Source organism: Protomyctophum bolini, assembly GCF_963924005.1.
Source record: "Protomyctophum bolini genome assembly, chromosome: 16".
Taxonomy (NCBI): Eukaryota; Metazoa; Chordata; class Actinopteri; order Myctophiformes; family Myctophidae; genus Protomyctophum; species Protomyctophum bolini.
Genome location: NC_137877.1, coordinates 20,470,594 through 20,487,841, shown reverse-complemented (window position 1 = coordinate 20,487,841; position 17,248 = coordinate 20,470,594). Strand labels below are relative to the sequence as shown.

General features: G+C 42.9%; 2 protein-coding genes across 2 annotated transcripts in view; one reads left to right on the top strand and one right to left on the bottom strand.

The window, feature by feature from the left end:
- The window catches only part of map2 (microtubule-associated protein 2), a 95,268-nt gene extending 88,503 nt beyond the window's left edge, over nt 1-6,765 (top strand). Inside the window, 4 exon segments of the mRNA XM_080785935.1 lie at nt 3,608-3,689; nt 5,918-5,991; nt 5,994-6,026; nt 6,503-6,765. Of these exon segments, the coding sequence (XP_080642061.1) occupies nt 3,608-3,689; nt 5,918-5,991; nt 5,994-6,026; nt 6,503-6,727 (414 nt within the window). The 3' untranslated portion in view covers nt 6,728-6,765.
- A 4,350-nt stretch (nt 6,766-11,115) lies between these two features.
- myl1 (myosin, light chain 1, alkali; skeletal, fast) lies at nt 11,116-16,531 on the bottom strand. Its single transcript, XM_080786556.1, has 6 exons — nt 16,323-16,531; nt 14,630-14,657; nt 13,518-13,661; nt 12,615-12,785; nt 12,207-12,284; nt 11,116-11,754 (listed from the first exon to the last, which is right to left on the bottom strand). Exons 1-6 carry the CDS (start codon nt 16,443-16,445, stop codon nt 11,726-11,728), a joined length of 573 nt encoding a protein of 190 aa, XP_080642682.1. The 5' UTR covers nt 16,446-16,531; the 3' UTR covers nt 11,116-11,725.
- Between the last annotated feature and the right edge of the window lie 717 nt (nt 16,532-17,248).

The following is a 17,248-nucleotide window of genomic DNA, read 5'->3' as shown; positions in this document are numbered from 1 at the left end:
AGCAGATCCAAAAGCTCAAAACACGGCGCCAAGCGACACGTTTTCAGCTTGTCGATCTGCAAATTTGTATGCTTTTGAATTTGAATCCTGAAAAGTTAAAGTTTTGGACATAATGAGGTTTCCACCCGACAGACACGTCTTGAGGGTTGAGCCAGCGGTTCCCAACATTTTCTGGATCAGGCTTGAAAATCACTTCAAAGTATTCATGGCCCAACCATCTGACCATTTACTGTTAAGTAGCCAGATGGGATGGATTGAGTTCCGACTTGGATCAATAGTAAAATAGGTTTTTATTAACAACTTGAATCCGCCGGAATTTTTCAAAAATAACGGCGCTCAGCAGATTGGGCATAATCTTCCGTTACTACCTCGCACTGTCACATCTCATCTCTCTTTAGAAGCGTTTATATTCCAAACGAGATGCTTGGTTAAGTCAGAAATGAAAAAGAAAAACATTTCCGTTTTGATCAAAACCATGGAAAGCGCCGTAGATTTAGAGAGAATAGACAGTTTAGTCGGGCTGTAAATAAGGAAGTGAACGGTGCGCAAACTGCGCATGCATGACCAAGCAAAAAGGGGGGAAAAAAGATTACAGCGATCCTGTTTTGTGTCATTAAAGACGCCTCCTTAGCACCCCACGGTTTTATTAGAAAACCACAAAAGGTGACACTACATAAAATATAGTAGTGAGATGAAATGCTGTGAAAACAACAACACTTGAAGTGATGAGGTTTTACAGGTTTTGGAGAAATAATATAGTCTAACATGACATGTTATGTTAGTCTTAGGAGGCATGTCCACCATTTCTTTTATTTTATTCCTGAGAGCAGCTTATGTTTGGAATTGTGTACAATGGGAGCACATTTTTGTAAACCCCAGCAGCATGACGACCCGCTGAGCATTTATTTTGTGCTTGAACGTTCACATGTGGAGTTTTTATCTGAAACATTTTCAACTAGGAAAAAAACAACGCCTCGGTGGACATGGCCCCTAAGCCCCTAAATTGGGAATGGCTGCTCTATACCCTCTCCACACTGACACAAACCACAGCTACTTCATATCTTGTGTTTTATTATCTCCACCAGGCCAAAACGCGGAGTTCTACCTGGCCTGGCGGCGATAACACCTGGTGGTGAATGCATAATAAAATTGAACCGTACTTCAGTGCAAACAGTAAACACACATCACAGTGTGGGCTGTACCGTTTCACTCTATGACTCATATAACCCCCCCCCCCACACACACACACACACACACACACACACACACACACACACACACACACACACACACACACACACACACACACACACACACACACACACACACACCTCCCTCTCTCTCTCTGTCACTTTTCTTCTCATGTTAATCTCCTGAACCAGAAATGCCCCCTAAAAATGACTTTAAAGTAAACACCAAAACCGCAGTCAACAAATTCTATCAAATGAAACGATGACAGCTAGCGGGCTCACTCACCGTACGTGTCCCACTGATTGTGTGTGTGTGTGTGTGTGTGTGTGTGTGTGTGTGTGTGTGTGTGTGTGTGTGTGTGTGTGTGTGTGTGTGTGTGTGCGTGTGCGTGTGCGCTGTTTTATCAACTCACCCCTCTGCATTGAATCTCTGCATGGTTTTTCCTTCCACTCTCCCTACAGATCACCTGGGGAGCGTCGGATAATAACCACGTATTTTCTCCTCCATGCATTTGAAGTCTTCAAGACTTCTTCGGTAGATTTGCTCAAATCTACCTTTCCTTATTTTAGATTTTTGTATTGAATAATTTATTGTATTTTGATAGCTTATTTTTTCTTTAGATGAGATGTAGAATGTACAATGTAGAATTGGTCTGGCATGTGTATGTTTTGTCGATGTTACTGTTGATTGTTGTGTGATGGTTTGTTTCTTGTCATTGTTTGTGCGTTCGCAAATAAGATGGTGTATCTCAAGGGGTTTATCCTCCAGTCGAACTTGCATAAAGGATGCTCTTTCCGTTCCCATCGTTAGACCTTCATCAGGACATGAATCATTGCAAATGAACTAGGGATGCACCGAATGGGAAATGCTTGGCCGAAATATAGGAAACATTTGGTGAAAACCGAATACACAAATACACCAAGTCATCACAACAAAACATTAGGTTACAAAAGGTAACCCCAGTTCTTTTGACTTTTCGGTTTCAGCTCTAAAATCAACCGAACCGAATGTTTTTGCCACTATTCGTCAAATTGTTTCGGTGGCCGAATATTCGGTGCATCCCTAAAATGAACATAGGAATGACCCTGACTGGCTATATCAATGATATAGTAGCCACTTCTAAAAGAGGCATAGCTGTCAGATGTTCTGTAGCTGTCCAAAGTTACAGACATTGGCTGATGGTTTAATGAATGAACTAATGTTACAGAGGTCTGCAAGGTAAATGCTTGTAAAAGTATTCCCATTATGCAAGTAAAGAGAATACAATTTATATATATATATATATATATATATATATATATATATATATATATATATATATATGTATGTGTATATATATATGGGTCAACCCATTAAAACCAGGAAAGCATCTGTGTCATTTTAGATTTTAACATTGTCTATTAAAAATAGCAGATATACAAGCTCACAGCTCGAGCTTGTACATCTGCCATCTTTGATCATTTTTGAAAAAATGAGATCTACTGATTTAGAATTGATTATTTTGTAGAGTCGGTCTCACCTGTTAACAGGTTAATAATTAATAGGCCTATTATATATAACTTATAACTATAACTATATAACTTCAGGTTATTTTAATTGCCGACCGCGTGCATGTATGCGTGAGTGCGTGCGTGCGTGTGATGTGGCGCAGCCACTCCCACAGCTAAAAGGAAATCCCTACTACATCGCTGGTAATGGACATTATTGCCCTTGGTTACTTTGAATGGTGCATGCTCTCTTCACATTCTGACAAACTGTGTCTGACAGGTTTTCCATGTGTGTGCCAGACGGAGCTAAATGGCTATGCTTGGAAATGCATCTCACAATCATAGCACTCATAAAGCCATCGTATCACGTCTCCATATAGTGGGTTGCCATGACGGACACAGACAACATGATGCTGCAGCACCTAAAGCTGTTATCTTGTACATTTTATCTGACAATGACATTCAATTACACATCAAGTGTGCCAGAATGTTAACAGTCATGCTGTACTCGCACATAAATCAGTATATTTTCTCAAATAGCAGCACTGCCTGGCACAGGTCCTCAGAGCGCTGTAACCTCACCTGCAGAAACCATCCTATCATTTGTTACCGTCACACACAGGAGAAAGAGGTGCGTGCGTGCGTGCGTACGTGCGTGCATGGACCGATGGACGTCCTAGGGTGAGCATAATTAAAACCCAAAACGGGCCACTGGGTTAGACCGCACCACCGCGTCACGTCACATGTAAAGTGCTTACAGCCTTACATGTGACAACACAAGTGTTATTATTTTGACTGTGGAGAAATCCGGGACAATTTTGGTTAGTTGAAAACCGAGACATTAGTGCCAGCCAAATATAGTGTGTGGGCCCATCCGTGAACTATGACACCCTGACCCTCCCGTTTCCCACCCACCCCCACACACACAGGTGCTGATCCAGAACAAGAAGATTGACTTGAGTCACGTGACCTCCAAATGTGGATCGTTAGACAACATCCGCCATCGGCCAGGTAAGCGTCAAATTGTGGGGAAGGTCTTTTTTCTCCAGTTTTATTATTGGCATTGGCACATAAAGAGTTAAAATTCATAAGAAAACTAGATAAAATGCTCCTCGGGGCACAGGTTTCCACCAGGGCAGGTCAGATTGTGGCCTCCTGGTGGCTCTGCCTATAATTGGTCAATGTGAAAAGGGTGCCATTTCTTCTAAAGCCTTGGATAGCAATTGGATGATTTGAGGCATTTTGTTCCAAAAATATGTTTTGCAAAAGCCAATGTGAAAAGGGTGGGATATATTCCTCAGCCTAGTAGGAAAGTCTGTGAAAGATTTCACGTAAATTGCATGCTGTGTTCATGATTTGAGGCTTTTTGTTCAAAACGGGCCAATCCTGCAAACTTTGAAAGCCAATGTTGGCCAATTCGGATGGAATATGAAAAAACACATTTATAGTAGGACACTGGACACACACACACACACACACACACACACACACACACACACACACACACACACACTTGAAATGTTTATTTATGTCCACATAATGAGAAGTACAGGAATACCTTGTACAAAGGACATAAACACTGCCAGTACAGTTTGACAGTGGGAGAGCAGCCAGTTACAACGTGCATGGACGGCAAAGCATCATTACATACAGTACAGCTGACATGTCGGACACAGGGCAGCAGACATAAATCATGGATAAAGGAAACAACGCCTCCTCCAAATTGAGCGGCTTCCTATAATGGCTGAAACTGAGCAATACCTCGCTAACTGCTTGGCTCTCCTTTTAGAAAGGCCGGCCATTTGTAAGCCCCTCACAACCAATTTATGCACATGCCCTAGGCTGCCAAAGATAAAAACTAAAAGTTTACATCTGTAGCCTAGCTGTGAGATGGTCTGCGCTGCTGATACTTCAGCACTTTGGTTAGAAAGGCTTCTTCCAGGCTATAGTCAAAGGTACAGCCGGCCTCGAGAATGAACACCTCTATGGTTTTCATTTACAACAATGACATCAGGGGTGTTAGCTGAAATGTTAGAGAACACAGAATCATCATTACACAGGTTAAACATCCTCGGCTTCACAGTAGAATGCTTATAAAGCATGATGGAGGACCTGAAAATGGAAGAGATGTCTTTCGATATCAAATCCACTATTCTGTCATGCCTACATATGTAAAGACCCCTGTAAACATGGCAACCATTTAAGATGTGGGACATGGTATCAGCTATTTGTTCATGGCCATGATGGATACAGTGAGGAGCATGATTGCCTGGAAACCAGATGGAGAGATTAAGTTTAGAAGGTAGAACCTGTAATCTCGCTTTCAAAGTAAAAACAACAATGCACTCATCAATGGCAACATTTTGAACACAGAGTGACACACACACACACACACACACACACACACACACACACACACACACACACACACACAGCTACGATGTGCAGTTGTGCACGTTAAGCATGTGCATGTTAAGAGCTGCTTCCACTGAACAGTGATGTGAGGACAAAGCTCCAATCCCAGAAAACATCATGGACAACATGAAGTCCTACACCGCCATCTACTGGTCACATGCAGTCTCTACTTGACCAGTCCTTCACTGACTTCAACACTTGCTTGTAGATCTTCTTTTTTGCAGGATGCTCGTAGCCTGGGTTCCAGCCTGATTTGCTGCGTTCCACGGATCTGAAAATGTCACTTTGCACATTTTCAGATCCGCGGAACGCAGCAAATCATGCTGGAACCCAGGCGGCTAGGATGCTCGCCCCAGAATAGAAAGGGCAAATTCCCTGCACACATTTGCGGAATTCGTACCGACAACTTGTATTATGCTCACAATAGCTATGCGCTATTGTGAGTGTGTAGATCGGCTATATTGACGCTGATTGTTCACCCACAGAAAAAGGGACTCTCCCTTTCAGGTGGTCAATGTACCAGCACCATTGCATTAACATACTTTATAATATACTCTGTATGTTAATTTCAAGGCCCACATAACTCTGAGAGTGTACAAATGGAACGGGTCCATTTGGTTTCTTTATACATTCCCAGAGTTAAAGACCTGTACAGGTCCATTTAGAACCCCTTGAAGGAACCCTGAGGGTCTCTGGACCCCACTTTGTAAATAAATAAAATGTTATATTTCAAAATGTTCTCACGACCATACATCCTGTTGTCTCCCTTCTCTCTCTCACCCTACCCCTTGCCCGCCCCCTGCCTTCTGTGTCTCCACTTCCAGGGGGGGGTAACGTGCGCATAGAGAGTGTGAAGCTGGACTTCAAGGACAAGGCCCAGCCCAAGGTGGGTTCCTTGGCTTGGATAACGTGCACCACAGACCACACATTCTAGTAAGTGTCATGCACACACAGCTCTCCTGAGGAGCCGACACTGCAACCGGCTTCCAGTACATGACGTTAATTTCGCTGTAATTTTGGGGTACCCAGCCCCCCCAAAAGAGAAAGGCAGGCAGACACTATGTGCATGGCAGGCTGCCATGCACAGCGACATTGGCAGGGGTTTACACAGCTACCCCACAACACAGCGTCACTGTCTGCAGTGCAGACAGCAGAGCAGAAGCTCTCAATGTTCATCTGTACATATTGTGCTAATAGTTTACGAAACAGGTCGGCGGTCGCTAGTTTGTGGAATCTGAGTCATTTCACACTGATCCATAAATTGCAGATTGCGTGACAAAACGTTTCAGCCGTGACATCTTTTTTGTTGCCTTAATCTCTGTTGCCTTGTGAGTACGTATGGCTTGTCGCTCCGCCGTCCCGCGCTGCGGTCTCACCGCTTGCCCCCCTTGCCCTCCCCTCCCATCCAGATCGAGTGCCGTAAGGTGGCGTCCGGCGACCAGGCCAAGGTGCGAGTGGACCACGGCGAGATACACATCGTCACACGGTCCACGGGCCACTCAGGCTCTGCGTCCCCGCACCGCCACCGCGACAGCCACCTGTCCTCCTCCGGGAGCCTCAACATGCTGGAGTCTCCGCAGCTCGCCACCCTGGCAGAGGATGTCACCGCCGCCCTGGCCAAGCAGGGCTTGTGAAGAATCCCAGGTTACGTAAAGATGGCTCCCAACCACCCGGACGACCACCCTTTTGTTCCCCATGTACCCCCTCCGCCGAGTTGACTTCGTTCCAGTGAAATCCCACCCTGACTCCACCCCATAAGCCTCCACCACCTACAGCCACTCCTGCCGCCCAGAGGCCCACCTGCTATTGGCCGAATTATACTTTGTCGTACGGGCTGGAAATAGCCCATTATACTGTATACGATCATACGACACAGTATAAATAGGGCCTATCAAGCAAAACCACAGCCTCTGAAGGAACTGCCTCCCACTTTCTCTCTTGAAGTTCCACGACACAAACACCAATCCTTTCTCGAACTTTATGACTTTAGGAAATACCATATTCTGTTTCCCAAACCACCCTCCCATATCTCTTTATGACCCCCCCAAAATATGTCCAATTCTTTAAAGTCTTTAAAAAAAAACTAAAATGTTATATAAAATAGTTTAAGCCTGAGCACTGGTCTCAGATCTGCCTCAATGGGTTTTGCACAGTGTAGTTCGGGCCAGGACTGGGGACGGACGGGGCTGGACAGGTTGTCGGCTCAGTGCTTTGGAAGATGCTAGTGGCTTATAGAGCCTCTCTGCCTCGAAGACCAAAAAGCCCTAATCTCTCCCCTTTAGGGAGTTCCCTTTTAGGCTAGCGGTTAAGATGTTTGGCTCTGGTGTCCCTATCCCACCCAGGAGACCTGGGTTCGAAGGCCGGGGTGTTTTTTGTTCTTTCTTTCTTTTTTTCTATGCTAAGTAGAAAGTCATGTGACCACTGCACCCATGCGGCACGTGTTTGTTTTATCACTCAGTAAAAAGTGCATGGATGCCAGGAACACTATAGCCCTCCCCCTGTACCCCTCCTCTGAAGATCCAAGCATCCTTAACCGTCATGCTTGTTTGACCTCCAATATATATATATATATATATTATTTATATATATATATATGTCAACCCACATCTCTTCCAAATGGATTTGAAAAAGAAAAGCATTCATTTTTCCGGCTATTAACTTATACCTGTAAAAATTGCATTTATTGCTACAACATATGATGTTATGACGGTCGAGCATGTACCAATTCTAGTACAACAAGAGGCGATTTTGTATTTCAAAGGAACAATTTTAGTAAGTTATTTCCTGAATCATTGGATAATGTAAATCAACATGTTCATATTTTTTGTAGTTTTCAGTTGTTTACGGTGTTAATTGGTGATGATGATGACTTCAAGATGCTATCTCTCAGTCCCGTTGTGGCAGCTGGCGCTCAAACTTTCATAATGTCAACTTCAAGGACCCCCAAATTAATGCTTTTTGGCCGTTGACCCCCATCTGAAAATATGTTGTGCCAGGGAGGGACCCCCATACAAGATTTGCGTTGTTAAAACGGGGTGTTGCGGATCTGTAACTCTTGAGTGTGAAAATGGACCGTTAATTTGGTCTGGTTTTCTTAATTCTTTATATAGGGTAGCACCTGAGCAGTGCTCATTTTCAGCAACTCCCTGATGCATGCACAAACACACACACACACACACACACACACACACACACGCACACATGCACACACACGCACGCAGGTCAAAAGGTCAAAAGTATAAAATGTACTATTGGCCAGAGCGGTTGGGGATGGGGTTTCTAGTGCCTTGGTACATTTTGGCAATGTACCAAGATTGTTACTGCCGGTCTGGGCGGAGAATCTAACTGGCAACCAAAACATAACACAGAGCATATGTCACTGTGTAGTTTGGGGTCCCAGAGATTAGACGTTGATCAAACTGGGGGTCCTTGAAATTTAAATGTTTGAGAACCACTATATGTGAATTAAGTGACCGATGAACTCATACTTCACCGGTAGCTCTCTCTATGTCCCCTCCCTACGCAGCCAGAGTACAAAGATCTGCATCAGTAATCAATACCAGGTGCCATATATCTAGTTGGCAGACAAACTACTCAACCCTAGCCCACGCTAGGCAAGACCTAGCCGGTTGAGTGGTTTAACGGAAGTAGTGGAATTTTGGCGGAATTACCGCCCAAGGAAATTACGTTGACACGCTTTACAAATCTGTTTGCATTCTCCGTGAATGAAACGAGTGTCTAAAAAATAACGTATCCGGGGGAAATACGTCCAACGGATGTTCCGTGCCAACACTCCCGGCAGAACACTCTCTGGCCTTATAGGTCGTGACCAGGCATTTCTCTTCGCGTCTTAGTAAGGCTCAGAACGAGATTAACCCTAGCCTGGGTCCACACCATAGACCCACTCCACTGATTGTGATAATCAGGCTAACTCAACCCCACTACTTCAAACTATAGATACTCCTGGTCAAATATTAATCGGCTGCAAGTGAAAGTTGCTCTGTCAAATTTGTACTCTTTTTTTTCTTCTCTTTTTTCCCGGATTATTATTTTTTAAATAGTGAAATTATCCGGTCCACAAGCTCACTCACAACACGTCACGATAATGCGATGCGTTCTGAGGTTGTAAATCTGCTACTGTATATTCACTATATTTGATCAATAGTGATCAATTCAGCATGCACTTGTTTCTACTTCATAGAAATGTAGTGGAGTCAGAAATACAATATTTGATTGGATACATAAAGCATGCTGGTGGCCTGAGTTTCAACGACAGAAGCAGCTACCGGGGCTGTCTGCGGCGTGCGCGTGTTTGAGCACGCCACATGCCTGTGGTGCTTCCATGGGGGGACGCTATTGCAGGAGGGACTTTAACCACCTAAACCCCATTATGGTTGACCGGAGTCCCTCAGGGCTCTATACTAGTGTTGTTCTGTTTTCTGTTATTGTGGGGAAAGCTTTTGTGGATGCTGGGGTTTAAGTGGTTAATGTCCGATTTATACGTTGTCGAACAACAACAAAATATCAGACAGAATAAGCTCACGCGCGTAGGGCTCTTATTTTTGTCGCTCGACACGCCATTGTGAGACGGAGCATCAATTACGCTTTATTGTGGTGATGTGGACAAACTGGACAACGGAAGAAAAGGAAAATTCTGTACCAAAAATACAACAAAAGACATTTCATAAAATATAAGAAAACGAAAACTTGCATCATTTTTGCATCTGTTAGAAACTAGTGTGCCGGTAATCTACTGTATTTTTCCTTCTTCTTAATTTTAATTTTTCAGTCGTCATTTGTGATATACTATACTGCCCCCCCCACTCCCTATTTCTCAATCTAAATACCTGCAACTGTTTGTTTGCTTCTGTGTTTTTTCTGCATTTCCCTCCTCCTTGTGCCCCCCCCCCCCCCCAGCAACCCCACTCTACAGCAATTGTAAATGTATTTAACAGGTAAAGTTAAAGTAGATGTACGCAGTTTTCTTTTCTCCTGTTGATACTGTATGACACCAGTTACAAAAATAACCCTCTTATTAATGACAATAAAATACGGGGAAAAATTGCCACAGAAGTGCTGTCTTTCTTTTTCAGGTGATGAGAAGGCTCACTGGAATGGTACTCACATCTTTTTTTACTTAAGTTAAAGTATCACTACTGCAATGTAGAAATACTTTATTCCAAGTAATAGACCGGGATTCAATATTTACTTGAGTAAAAGTACAAAAGTATTGGTATCATAATTTACTTAGGCTACTCACTATGCAGAATGTCCTATTTCAAAAGTTTCCAAATGTATAAAATGTATTAAATGTATCTAGATAGCAGAGCTACATGCTCACAATGCTTCACATACAGTACATCTTCTATTTTCAAATGGTTGGAATGTACAGCTGTACTGAAGTTCAAATGTGTAATGCATATTCAAACACCCCAGACAGTTATTAAGTTGCTTGATTCAGTATTTAGATGTTTATTTGATCAGACACTTCCCCTAAGTTCCTACGGTATATAAACTGAGTGTAACTTCAAACTCCATTTTAACAATGTAAGAAACCAGCAGGTGTGCTTCCTCTTGAATCCTCTGGATGCCTTTTTGCTTAGGCAGTGGGTGCTCGGCTATAAATATATCTTAAGTTCAAATACCACCCAAGTGAAAGAAGCGGCAGTCCAAAATAAAGGCGGCTGCGAGACTCACATTCTATTTGTGCATCTGAACCCGCATTTTGCAGTTCCGCTTTTTCCACGTCGGTGCTATTTGAAATCCAATTTAACCATGTTAGATGAATACAAAGTAAATTCCTCAAAGTTTTGAGTAAAGGTTACTTAGTTTCCACGACTGTCTATTATCGCCTGATACACTGCACACTGTAGCAAACTAATAAGCTAAAGTTTTAAAGTGACTTTGAATACTTGAATACTAAAAAAGTGCTACATGAATCTGAGATAGTATTAGTAGTAGTAAAAGTAGTTTCGATATAACATGCATGATACTAATTATAATAATAAAACAGGAGCTAGAGTGGGAGTTTGTTAAAAGTTTATTGTGAAATGACAGTACAGGACAAGTACAATAACTTAAGACTCGGGGAGGAGGGATAAGGGTGGGGTGGGGGTGCTTGGGTTATATGAGAAAGATTCAACTTTGATTGGCCAGTCCTGGGCCAAGACAGTCACTTCCACTGTCCGACAGAGAGACGGTCAGACAGTAAGGGACAAGGAGGGGAACCGTGAACTCCCTCCCTCCCTCCCTCCCGTCACTGATGAGACCAGAGACCAAAAAATAAATAAAAGAATGAAAAGAAACGACGACAACAATGACACCCCCACATGGGGGGTGCAGGTGCACTGGACAAGAGAGGAGCTTCTTGACATCTCGCAGAAAGAAGCAGATCACTTCCAGTTGGAAAAGGAGAGAGAGAAGAGAGAGGAAGAAGAGAGAAGGAAGCACCAGTTGGAAAAATGGAAAAGAAAAACATAACCCAAAACAAAACATAAAAGTCATTCAGAAATGACATCTCATTGTCCTTTTGGTTTGACTCCTGTTCCGTGGTGGTGGTGGGTGTTGGAACAACGAAGTGGGATGCCATGACACCATGGGGTCTTCCGCACACATAAATAAGGCAGCTTCCTTTACACAGACATGATGTGCTTGACGAAGGCTGTGGTCAAACAAACCCCCGGGAGCAGGATCGAGTGTGGCGATGACAGAGAGAGAGAGAGACAGAAGAGAAAAGACAATTAACCACATGAATGAACCCTAACATCCCTATTCTGGGCATGTCATAAGAGACAATTTTTCCTCGAAAGTAGCTGATCTGTTAGCTAACAGTGCCTCGCCGTGAGTTTGTAGCATCTAATCTCGGCAAAGATTGATGTTTAATTCACAAAAATGCATTATACACGTATAAGAGATTTGGTGTAACTCTGACCACTGGATTATCCCGGTCAATTAAGTATATACATTTGGTTTAAACTTCTACGGTATGGGTAAAAGATTTACTTAGAAGTTATGCATTTCGCTATCTGTACTATACTGCATATACAGTAGAAATGAAGGTGTTTTGTACATTTCAACTTCTACATTATGTAGGATAAGCAGTTAGAATCTCACCTTCATAGTTGATACAGCCATTCTCATCCTCCTGTCCTTGCATGAGCTGATCGATCTCAGCCTCATTCATCTTCTCTCCTGTAGATTAGAGTAACACACACACCATCAGTGATGGACAAAGTACTAGATTTAAGTAAAATTATCAATACCACAATGTATAAGTAAAAGTGGTATTCAAAGTTCGCTGTATTTTCACTGTTTGTTTTGTTTTGCGTGACACCAATCAAACTGAAAGTAAATACACCAAAATACAGCGAGAGGGAAATCATTGGTAAAAAAACAACATAGTACATAATATGCCTTTAAAAAAGCAGAATGTTGAACGTTTTTCAAAAGGTTTCAACTTTTTTCAAAATGAGCAAAAGTAGACACACACACACACACACACACACACACACACAAACTCACCCAGTGTACACAGGACGATACGCAGCTCAGCGCCCATCACTGTGCCGTTGCCCTCCTTGTCAAATACACGCAGACCCTCAACGTAGTCCTCAAACACGACCTTGGGGGCGTTGACGATGGTCTGAAGCATGGGCAGGAACTGCTCGAAGTCGACTCTCTTCTGGACCATGTCTGAGTGAGGACACGACGATATCAAACTCATGTTTAAATGTTTTGAAAGCATAACATTTTTATATAATAATGGCAGTCATTTCTTTAAGCTATTTGTCATATTTGCTCAGTGCAAGTTTTGTTTGCTAAATTGATAGGTGTATAACATTACTGTTTTGGTGGTTGTAATAAGTTAAACCAGTAGTTACTGGGGAAGCAATCATTTTACAGTACATTACTTAGTAAATAGTTACTGCCAAACAATGATGCTATGTGAGTCGACATACAGTATAGGTTATTGTGCACAACCTATAAACAATATTAGTTTGCCTCTTTTATAAAAATAAAACGTACTGCCACGCGTGCCAAGCTGTCATTCTCCTGTAATCGTACTTGTATTATTTATTTATTTCCCACCACGGAGTAACCTCGCGGTGGTATCTTCCACCACAGAGTAACCTCGCGGTGGTATCTTCCACCTCGGAGGAAACTCTGGTAAAGCCGGCAGTGTCGGTAGGCCAATCAGGCAGGCTATGCTTGGACGTAGAAAAGATATACGCCTTGGGAGTACGGTCAACTATGTCATTAGGGTTTCAGTGGTAATGTAGCCGCATAAGTCAATCGCTACATTGCCAGGTAGATAGACAGATGGATTGAAATGTGTTTGTTTTGTTTTTGTAGTAATAACCCTCGTGTGTGTGTGTGTGTGTGTGTGTGTGTGTGTGTGTGTGTGTGTGTGTGTGCTTCTCTTACCATCAGCGCTGGGCATACCGAGGATCTTGGTCACCTCCTTGTTGGTGGGGTTCTGTCCCAGGGCGCGCATGATGTCTGCAATCTGGTTGTAAGCCACCTTGTTGTCACCCACTCTGTCGAACAGGCCGAAAGCCTCCCTGTAGTCTGTGCAATGGAAGGGGAGAAGATGGTCACTTTTTGTTGTAGGCTACTTGAGGCAATCAGTCAACACAGGACAATTAACATCATCAGTGTTCGTTACAAACGGATACATGAATTTATTACTTTACTGTGTATCAGTGTGGTTAGGGTATTTTGGGTGTGAAGATTACCTAAGCGATATTGTTTTGTAATGGTCTATAAAGGATGGGATTTCAGGGGGTCCCCAGCTAAATTAGTTAATGTAGCATCACAATAAGTTTAATCACTTTAACTCTGTGTATATCAGCTATTTGAAAAATAGCCAACATTTTCACAACACTAATCTTGTACATGATGGCACATGATGTTTGGGTGGGTTCAATGGCCAAATATATTATCACGCTGGGGGTCCTTGACATGAAAATGTTTGAGAACCACTGATTTAGTTTCCCCCTCTAGTAATGGGACCTACAAGTAGTCGGAAGTGACCCAAGTGACCAGGAAGGACGTGAGATAATCTCATATTATTAACTGTGTCATAGACTCATTGGACGAGTACCCCAGCTGTCACGCTGTCTCAGAGCCCTGGATAGTGGTGGGCCTTTTAAAAGCCCGCCTTGGAATTGATAAACATAGCAGAGAATATGAGCCCCCTCCTTTTAAAGGCAAGGCGCTTGGCCGCTGACCCGGATAAAAAGTAGGGAATGCTGACGCCATCGGAACGACCGACGCAGGTCAGATTTTGATTTTGATGGAATATCTACGATGGCATTAAAAATCAGTGATTGTGTTTGTTTGCTGGCACAATTTGGCAATAATGGCAGCTGTCACACCAATTTTGTATGAGGCATCACTGAGGTCTAATTTAAATTTGCAATAATGTAACTTTATAGCCTATTCCACACACAGCAAATTAAAATACTAATGCGATACAATTTGTGGGAAGTGCCACTCGCTGTCCAAAAAGGTTAAAAGCAATCAAGTGTACTCACCATCCATCTGGTCTGGGGTGAAATCAAGCTAAGGACAAACAAAGCAAACAAAGCAAAGCTTGTAAATAAAACAGTAGAAAACCTTCAAGAACAAGAGTCAGACAAACAATGCATTTTTATGCAGCAATGGGACAAACTAGGCCTATAATGATTTTGTCAGGTGTGGTGCTTTAGTTCAGTGTTGGTGGAGGTCCGGGGACCCCCCAGGGTTCCCCAAAGGGGTTCCAAATGGATCCTTTACAGGTTTGTAACTGTGAGAGTGTACAAATGGAACCCAAATGGAACCCTTATGGGTCCATTTGGTTCCATTTGCACCACTCCCAGAGTTATGGGGAACTTTGAATTGAGTTTGAGAACCACTGCTTTAGCGTGCCTATCATATGATATTAATAATAATAATAATAATAATAATAATAATACATAATACATAATACATAATAATAATAATACATAATATTGTCTTTGGATTGTTGCTTAGCTTACAGATTCAGAACAAACAATGGGGGTATATGCATTGGTACATGTTTATCCTGAATACAACCATGGTAGGACATTGAATGAACACAGAATAATTCCGCAATTATTGTTGTTTTTACACAGACATTCGTGTAGGCTACAGAAAATCCAAAAACAACAACACTTGCAGGCAGCAATTTGGAAAAACTGCCCTCTCATTTCCTTTCCATAACAAAAGAACAATTGCAAATGCTGTCATATCAATTAACCAAACAAGAACAGCTAAGCCACAACAATCAATCTTAAATTCCAGGCATAGATATGCCTCTTCCACTAATCTATAGAATAAAGCAATAACTTCTGAAGTTGGCTTAAGGGGTATAATCTCTCTCTCTCTCTCTCTCTCTCTCTCTCTCTGCCAAAATTAGGTTGGTGGGCAGAGGATTAGGCTACCCGATATCTGGTTGTTCCATCTTTAGATGCATTAACATCTCCACATTTGGTGGCACCCCTGCAGGCAATGACACTTTGTCACCACACCACTGGTCCAGTCAGGAGAGGCGAGGGCGTGGTCTCTATCCTTGGTGCCACACCTTACTGCTTCACAAACTGCTCCCATGAGGGACCAGCTCATCATCAATCGTGACGTAAGATTAAGTCAAATGCTTTAAGACTGAACTGTCAAAGCAAAAAGTGTTATGAAAGAATAGGTGACATACTGACAGTGGTTCTCACAGTGGGGTCCTCCAGGGACCCTCAGGGTACCTTAGTCTAAATGCATGGACCCATACAGATCTGCAAATCTGAGAGTGTGTAAATGGATACTCAGAGATAGGGGTGTCCTTCAAATTAAATAGTTTGAGAACAACTGCTAAGACCATAAACTCCCAGAGATGGAAACATATATACTTTCTAGCTACATCTAGAACAGCTAAGCCTATCCAATGCCTAGCATAGGCGTATTTTGTATAAAGGGATGCACAATGTGTTTGTATCCACAAGAACACCCTGTCACCTTTTCAAATAAATAAATAAATAAATTGCAATAGGCCTATTCAACCAATCTGAAATATGTGCTGTGCATATTTTAAAGTTGCTTTGGATGATTGTTTTCAGCCAGAGAGAGAAATACAAGCCTAGGCCTATGAACGCTTCCCAATGTACCGGTAACTTTTCTATCATCATTATCCCATCCTATCCACATCCAGTCCCATCCTCAAAAACGTTCAAACGTTACCTTCACGGCGGACAGGTCGACAGTGGCAACCTTGGGCACCTCTGGCTCGGGTGCTGGCGCTGGTGCAGCAGCGGCGGGTGCCGCCTTGGCTGCGGGCTTAGCTGCGTCCTTCTTGGGTGCCATTTTATCAGATAGGAGTGGTAGTATAACCCTAACACACACACAAACCCCAGTAGATACAGTGGAGGATACTCAGCGCAATAAATGGTCGGTATAGGCGTATATATATGAACTATTTTCCTCAGCGTCTTCGTCAAAGTCATCCCAGGGAAGGGATTGGCCAGCGCGTGGAGGAGGAGGGGAGAGGAGGGGGTGTTACTCCAAACATGGAATAGGGGGCGACTCATCTGTTGAGGAGTTGGTGTTTGCTCAGGCGCGAGCCCAGAATAAAAGAGGAAAACACAAATATGCAAATATGCGAGTGCTAACTGAACGAGGGTATTTCGGGTCACCAGGTAGGCGTAGGGCACCCCCCTCTGGGTCTCACACAACTTGGTGTTAGACTTTTACGCACGAGTGCAATCACCGTTACGCATTACGCATACGTAATTGCGTTCAATTATGACAAAACATTTCTAGACCATTCCATATTCTTTATTTGATGACACGCGGTGTGCGTCAATGAGGGATTGAGTGAGCGAGGCCTACATTACGTGGTGTTGCTTAATTTGTATTGGAATATGGAGCCATGGTTCTTAAAGAGAAAACACAATACTCACAATTTTCAAACACACTTAAAGCATCAAAGACAGAAATGGTAATTCGACTCCGACACCTATTTTATTGCCATTTGTCAGCTGAGAAATGCGGTGTCCTGCTGTTGTGACTCCTCTGACTGTGGCCGTCTGTCAACGTCTTTGAGTTAAATGATCATAAATTAGGCAGTGTGTCACCCAAACAGAAGTGAGCTGATTGGAGGAAGTGGG